The sequence below is a fragment of the Colobus angolensis genome, unplaced genomic scaffold (genome assembly GCF_000951035.1).
Source record: "Colobus angolensis palliatus isolate OR3802 unplaced genomic scaffold, Cang.pa_1.0 Scaffold477, whole genome shotgun sequence".
Taxonomy (NCBI): Eukaryota; Metazoa; Chordata; class Mammalia; order Primates; family Cercopithecidae; genus Colobus; species Colobus angolensis.
In genome coordinates, this window is record NW_012118232.1 from 161,548 (window position 1) to 169,384 (window position 7,837).

Sequence of the window (7,837 nt, forward strand, 5' to 3'; positions counted from 1 at the left end):
CAACAATGTGCTCGTCATGCCACAAAGCTGAACAGCACTCAGGAACCAGGTGCAACTGGCCCTAAGGGACCTGTCCAAGGCCACCCAGCCCTTAAGAAGCAAAGAAGGGCTGACCTGCTCACTGCCCACTGATATCCCAGGACCTGTAGGGGCAGGGTTAAATGCACATTCCCCTCTCTCATCCACACAGCAGCAAGAGAAAAGGTTAAGGTTCTAGGGGCTGTTAAGGTTCTAGGCAATGCCTAAGCAGATAGCCTTGGACAATGAAGGGCGAGTCAGGGCTCAGTTGTGTGAACTTGGTCCATACAACCTCTCCAAGCCTTGATTTCAGCAGAAGCCCACAGAGAAAGCCCTGATGCCTCTGCCTGCCAGTGCCTAAGGGCTGGGGAAATGCCACCTGCCCCAGCTTCATCCAGAAACTTTGGCTGCTCCCTCCCATCTGCGGGGCACCTTGATTCATTTAAGCAAGTGCCCAGCAGACCCCAAGCAGAACCAGGCCAATGCATCACAGAGCAAGCACTAGGATGCCGGTCGACAGACTCCATCACCTCCTTCCCAGGCCCCAAGCCCTTATCAGACACGACTCATTTTAAAGAAAAAATAATATTTATTTGCAATATAAACAAAGTCCCGTTGTTGGTTCGGGATATATATATGTGTGTGTGTGTATATATATATATGTAGGGTCACAAATCTTCCTTCATAAGATCATAAAGCAAAACTGGCCACCTTCTGGCATACCCTCATTTATACAAATCTGGTGCATCTTTCTGGGTTTTCTTTTTAAAAATAAAAGAGAGAAAAAGAGAACCATGTACAGCATGGAAGCTTGTCGTCAATTTCTCGACTGTGGCAAGATTTTAATCTGCTGCCTTAAGAATCCCTGAAAACCACCCCTGTGAGGTAAGAAGCAGTGGGGCAGAGTTTTCTGTGGCCTCACTCACATGCTGAGTGCTGCTCCGTCAGGGACCCTGGCCCGACCTCCCTGCCCTAGGCCCTCATGCAGTCCTGACACCTGGTGAAACTGAGGCTGGAGAAGGAACAAAACTGGAGGAAGATAACGGAATCCGTGGCTTTGTTCTGTGGAGGCAGGGGGAAGTGAACAGAGCCTCACCCCCCTTCTGCTGGTCCACCCTTGCCCCACTTGCCCCTGCCCTAGGGTTGAAATGGGTGCAAGTCTCCTGGCAGTAGAAGGCATGGGCAAGATGAGGGCAGGGCAAGCTTCCAAGGGGACAAGGGGGCTGCAAATGGCAGCCAAACCAAAGCAACAGCTAGGGAGAGGGAAGAACCTGGAGGTAGGGCTGGGCCTCACCACCTAAGCTCTCCCCAGCCACTGGGCCTCCACTCCCAGTTGCAACAAGAGAGAGGAGAGGGCGAGGGAGAGAGAGAAACAGACAGACAGACAGAAGTAGTGGCTAAGTATATAAAAGGGCTCAGAGCCCAGGCCCTCCTAGGGGCTGAGCCCAGAGGGCTAATGCTACTGCCTGGCAGCCCCCTGCGGCCCACCTCCTGCGGGACAGCGGCAGGGACCCGGGTTCCTCACCTTCTGCCTCAGGGAGGTCTGCAGGGACCACCAGAGGGATGGATGAGAGGGCAGAAAATGCAAAGACCACCATCCAGCCCACCAATCACAACTTGCAGCAGTCATCACAGGCGAATGCAGGGCCAAGTCAGACTGGGCCAAGGGTGGGAGGCGGCACGACTGGGGGTCCCAATACCTGAAGAGCAGTAAGCCACCCCTTCAAGAAGGGCCCCCCGAGGAAATGGAGGCTTCACACATGTGCAAAACGCATTTGGTCAAGGTCAACGTGGGGTCTGTCTTTTCCATTAAAAAACAAACACAAACACAATACTTGCTTTTTGAAATTGAACGAAAAACAAAACTGATAACATTTCTCTCTCTCGCAGGATCAGGGAAGGGATGAAATACTGGGTTATACAATCCACTGTTGCATGTAGCCTGAAAATAACACTTTTTGTTTAAAAAAAAAAAAAGAAAGAAAAATCAAGAAGAGCTCAAACACTTTTTGTGCTCCAGGGAGCTTGGATTTACCTGCCAAAAGTAAAAAGTAAACTCAGGTCCGTGGATGTGTCTTTAAAAAATAGCCAAACTGGCTGGGCCATCAGCAGAAAGGAGCGTCCTGGACAGGATGAGGCCCTGGTGGATGCCCAAAGCCACGTGTCCGGGAGCCGAGGCCTCTCCAGCAAGCCCTGCAGAGGGAGACCTTGCCTGTGGGCCCCGCCCCCAAGGATGGTAAGGGGCGCTCCGACACCGAGCAGCCTGGGTCTCTGGGCACAGGCGACATCTGGGGGTTCCTCAGGCCAGAGGCGGCAGGCTTGAGCTCTCCCACCTAGCCCCGTGGAGAGCCGAGCAGGGGCCTGGTGCCATGCCCCCCGTGCACCAGGCCTCACGTGGACTCCAGCGTATTGAGTGGGAACAGGTTGTGGTTGGTGGGCGTGGAAAAGTAGAGCTGCTCACTCGGCGCATGGTTGTCGCACGGGCTGCTTAGCCCCAGCGTCCGCTCAAAGTCCAGCAGCTGCCCCATGAAGTTGAAGTTGGGCGAGATGTTGGACTTTTTTCTCTTGACAAAGTCGTAGGCGTCGTTGAGTGATAGGTTCATCTTCTGCATCAGATAGGCCACAGTGACCGTCACTGAGCGGCTGATGCCTGCCAGGCAGTGCACCAGGACACCACACTTCTTGGAGCGGGCTTCATCTGAAACACATCGACATGGGTCAGGGAGGTGCCTCCTTCAAGGAGCCTTCCCACATGGGTGGCCAAGTTGGGCTGGGACACAGAGGGCAGCATGGCCGCTGGCTGGTCTTGCCTGACCCCTGAGGGACCTGGCCAAGCCCAGTGTGGGTAGGGCAGCAACTTGGAATAGAGGTCAACAGCACTGCTGTGGAGAGGGCTCTACACACTTTAGCTCCAAGGCACTAGACACCCGTGTCTCAATTTCCTCATCTATAAAATGGGCCTATTTATGTACAGTGGTCTCATAAGGACCTGTGAGGGGTCAAGAAACATGAACTTCTGTAATGCCTGTGACCATGGCTAGTTCTACCACTGCCATGTGCATTGCGACTGCTGTCACGGGCATCACCTGCATCCTCTTGGGTCATCCGCACCACGGCCAGTAAGCCATTTTATCAACGAGGAAGCAGACACAGAGACAAACTGGCAAGCCCAAGGCCACACAGAGGCTCCTCCTAGCTCAGCACCCGCTGCTGCCAGGCCGTGACCTGGGACTGGGGGCTGGGCTGGTTCTCTTGGAGCTGCTCCCATGGGTTGTCCCCAAGAGTCTCCCAGGAAAGTGGCCTGAGGGAGGCTCCTCTGGAAGGAAGTAGGTGGCCTGGCCCTGCACTTCGCTCTGCCCTCTGCCCAGCTAGTCCCCAAGGCCTTAACTCCAGCTCCTAAGACACAGGGACTGCGATGCTGGCCACGCTATCACTTGTGATGGGGCTTCATAAGTGAGGCGTGCTTAAATGGGCCCCACCCCTGCCACTTGCTAGACCTTCTGCAGAGGCCCATGTGCCAGTGATATCTCCTACCACAGCCGACTGGATGTGGCCAACCTTCCTGTCCCCTTTCCCCTCCAACCCTCCCAGCTTCCCCCAGTGCCACCCTCAGACTCCTCTGCCTGACACATAGAAGCTCAATAAATACTGCCTGAGCTACTGAACAACTCAGTCCTGTAATCTCTCCTGGACCCTGGGGCAGCTGCCTCTCTGTGTGCCACAGCTGTGCCAGGGACATAGATTCACAAGAGGCAGCCATGGGGTCCTTGATGTCCCCACCACCCTGACTCTGAACCCTCCGGGAGCCAGGCACACAGCTAGCACTCAATCAATGCCTTCCTACAAGATGACACATGGGTTCACCCACTGTTCTTCATTGCCTTTGTCCTGACAGAGCTTCCTCTCTCGTCCCCGCCCAACCAAGGGTACCAAGGATTAAGCATACAGTAGGTGCTTCCTCCAGACTCAGGGACTGACAGGGGGCCCCATGGCTAAGGCACTGGGGCAGGATCATCCGTCGAGGAGACAGACATTGTGGCTTCATGTGGAGCTATGTGGTCTGACCTCGAGATTGGGGGTGGGAGAAGTGTGTGCTGGGATGAACCTCCAGTGGTGACACCAGGATGTGAGGAACGCCTGGCCCCCAAACCCACCTCCAGGTGATCCAAAGAGAGTCTGTTTCTGCTGGCTTTATTTTTGGCCTTTTCAGGGTGTAGCTGGTGACTGATCCTGTCCCCCTGACTCCTAAGGGATGCCTGGGCCTCAATTCCTTCACTTGTCAAATGAGGAAAAAGGTCCCCCTACCCAGATGGGGAGAAGCTTTCAGGAATGATAAAGGTACCCATTAGCCAGGCCCAGCCTAGCAAAGCCTGCTTTCCTGTCTCTATTCCCCTCCCTCGTTGGGGGAGTTCAAATGCTGAGGCAGCACCCATAGCCCTCTTGGCCCCCCGGGTGGGGGGCAGGGCTGAGAAGCTCCAGGCAGCCCCAGTTGCAGCCCCTCCCCCAGGCCTCAGCTTCCTTCCTTCCTCCCAGCCAGGCACCTACTTTTGGTTCCCAGTAAGCGGATAAGGCGGGGAAGCCTCCCACTTCCTGTTGTTAAAGCTAGCCCAACCCAGCTGACACCAAAACGCCCTCCACTGGACATAGCCGCTATAGGGAAAAGACAGCCCAGGCCACCCCCACACCTTGCCACTGGAGGCTGGGAAGAAACACTGGGTCACCAGGCTCAGAGGTAGAGTGTTTACATTCATCCTGAGCCCCCGGGCCCCTTCCTTGCACCCTGGGCCAGGGGAGATGACCTGCGGTCTCACAGCCTCCAGTTGGCCAAAGAGTAAAGCCAGCAGGAGACCCGAGTCTGCTGAGGCTGGGGATACAGGGACTCAAAGGGCACTAAGCCAGACGGCAAGACACACTGCTGTGGGGAAGGCCTTTCTCCACTCCCCCACCTTCTCTTACACTCCTCCCTACACTCCAAGCGAGCCCTACAGGCTGCAGAGAGCATCTGGAGCCTGACCGAGCTAGCGGTCACCACATTTCAATAGCTGCCTGTTTGGGGTGTGCCTCTGGCTCCAGGGAGGGCTACCTTTCAGCCCTCTTAAGTACACATTAAAGCCCAAAGAGGCAATATGACAACCCCATCCTGGAGAGACACGTGTGCTGAGGCGTGATGTGGAGCAAGTGAGACCCGTGGGAGGTCTGCGCGCTGTGATGTTTCAGCTCGCTAAGCCCGAAGCAACATCTAAGCCAGGAAAACACAAGCTGGACGGCAGAGAGCCCATGAGGTGCTGCCAGCTAGGGGGAGCTCAGGGCTCAGGAGACTGCTCAGGCCCCAACAGGTAGAGGGGCCCAAGGGACTCAGTGACTCACAGTAGGCATGGGTACACCCAGGGGCACACGCTGGCACACGCAGGGCACACACAGGTCTCAACAGGCCCAGAAGTACCCAGTCAGGTGGGGGCACCACCCAGAGTCCTGCATACACCTTGACACGCCCACCCCCCCTGCCCAGCACACAGAACCTACCAATGAAGCTGATGGCCTCAGGGAAGAACTGGGAGAGGTTCTGGCTCCAGTGGTCAGAGATGGGGATCTGCTTGTAGGTGAACTCGCCGCCGTGCTCGAAGGCATTGGGTAGGTTGGGTGTGACGTTGAGGATATACTTGATGCCATACTTGCCGAGCACGTCCAGGTTGGTGGAGTCCTTGGCACAGCCGAGGTAGAGGTAGGGCAGGATCTGGACAGGGAAGGCTGGTTGGCTGGATGGCACAGGGCTGCCGTCCGACTCGGTGGCACTGCTGGGCAGCTCTCGGTCCGACTCGCCGTCGGAGCAGTCAGAGCTGATGCGCAGGCCCCCCAGGCCCAGCACTGAGGTGGGTGGCGAGCTGCTCGGTGAGGAAGAGCTGTCCACGTTGGTCTCGCAGTGCTCAGAGTACTCTGTCTGAAACTTGTTGAAACCACCTGTGTCCGGAGTGAAACAGGGCCTGGATGAGAGGCTAGTAAGAGCCCAGATGGGCTGCACAACCCAGATGGGCTGACCAGAGATGGCCAGGACTCCCCATGCCAAACACCACAACACCGATGGCCAGCATGGGCCATGCCAAGCATCTTACACATGTGCCCTCTCTTGTGTTCTCTCCATCTAAACCATGACCACTTCACAGATAAGGAAACTGAGGCCCCAGGAGGTGAAGTGACATGCCTGGACTCCAAACTGGTACCCATAACACTTCAGGGCCCCCAGCCATGCCACCAGCTTTAGGGCACTTGAGGACAGGCCCCAGCTAATTCCTCTTCTGCAGCTCCCACGCACACCTAGCATCCATGGGTGTTCAGTAACAGCTAAGTGGTAAAGAAAAGCAGACAACCCCATTTAGCCAGCACCTCTGGGTTGGCAAACTCCTCTTATAGATGAGACCACAGGTGCCAGAGCCACGTCTGGCTCAGTTAGAGGCAGAGAGGTCCTGGGCTTCCTGAATGGGAGTCTAGTGGTTGCCCAGCCCCAAAACTACAGCTGGGGAGGGTAGTGGGAAAGTACTGGCTGGCCCCTTCCTCCAGCAGGGGCAGGTTTTTGAAGGGGGGGTCCTGGCTCCACTTCTCTAGAATCCTCCCTTAGAACACAAGCCTCCCCAGCCTTGGACCTGCAGCGAGGGAGGGCCACTGGGGCAATACAGGAACAGGAGAAATGGGGAGCCCCTTGCAGTGAGGCATGGGCCCTGCGCCCGAGGGTGCCGCAGGCCTCCCCTCCCCTCCCGCCCGCCCCGCTGCCAGCAAGAGGCCATTTTGGAATGTTAATTGGAAACACCGGCCTCAGCCACTCGCCCCCCGGTGCTGCCTCTCCCTTCTGCAAGCTCTGCGGCATCAGGCTAGGGACCTGGGGGTCCCGAGAGACCCGGGCCAGGGCAACGGCCCCTGCCCATACCCCGCCCCAAGCGCCTCCTAGAGGCGTCAATTCTCCGGTGGAAGGAGCAATTCCCGGATCCAGGAGACCCCAACCCAAATGGTCTCCATGCGCTGGAGATGAGGATGGTGCTATGAAAGGTGCCTTCCTGATCCTGGGCTTCCAGAAACACGAATTCCAGCCTGGACTTGGGCGCCCTGCCGCTTTTAGAGTTCTGGGAGGCGGCGCCTTCCACCTCTGAGGGGCTCCACTGGAGCCTAGGCACTACTGTCGCCCCATCAACAGGAAAAAAAGGAAACCCCAGGCAGGGGAAAGTTTGTTCCACCCACTCGAATCGTGCCGAGAAAGGGGACGCAGAGGGAGTCCCGGGCCTGCCAAACCACACGGTGGGGACCTGGCTCCAGGAGGGCGGATGCAGGCCGGGGACGACGTGGCGCCCAGCGGGGCAGGCCGAGCGCATGGAGAGGAAAGCGCCTCCAAGGGGGGCGTCAGGGAGTCGCGGGGGGCCCCGATCCCGTAAGGCGTCTCGGTGCTGCCCTCACCTTGGAGGTAGTAGGCCTGGCAGCCGTCGTCGCGCAGCTTCTGTAGGAGCAGGCCGAGCACGGAGGCGGGAGCGCCGGGCTCGGGCTGCCACTCGGCCGTGGCCTCGTCATAGAGCAGCACAGTGGCCGCCTTGCAGCGCGTGGCGAAGCGCTCCTTGTCGGCGTGGTTGGGGATGATGGAGCGGATGGGCAGGTTGCCCTTGCGCAGGCGGCGCAACATGAGGCCCGGGATGGCCAGGTTGATGGCCGTCTCGATGTGCGACGACTCGAAGAGCTCGTGCGGCCGGCAGTCGAGCAGCAGCAGGGACGCGCCGCCGCGCACCTCCAGCTCCTCCTGCAGCCACTCGGCGCTCTTGCAGGGCATGGCCCCTGCTCCCGT

General features: G+C 57.6%; 1 protein-coding gene across 2 annotated transcripts; it reads right to left on the minus strand.

Annotated features, from left to right (window-relative positions):
* Positions 1 to 1,367: 1,367 nt before the first annotated feature.
* On the minus strand, positions 1,368 to 7,831 carry DUSP7 (dual specificity phosphatase 7). 2 transcript variants are annotated; one of them, XM_011958832.1, is made up of 4 exons: positions 7,459 to 7,831; positions 5,542 to 5,976; positions 2,368 to 2,716; positions 1,368 to 1,693 (listed from the first exon to the last, which is right to left on the minus strand). In XM_011958832.1, the coding sequence occupies exons 1-3, from the start codon at positions 7,820 to 7,822 to the stop codon at positions 2,409 to 2,411; spliced, it is 1,107 nt and encodes a 368-aa protein (XP_011814222.1). In that variant the 5' UTR covers positions 7,823 to 7,831; the 3' UTR covers positions 1,368 to 1,693; positions 2,368 to 2,408. The 2 variants fall into 2 exon arrangements, with proteins under 2 accessions (XP_011814222.1, XP_011814221.1); XM_011958831.1 differs by having other exon boundaries at positions 1,368 to 2,716.
* Positions 7,832 to 7,837: the final 6 nt, after the last annotated feature.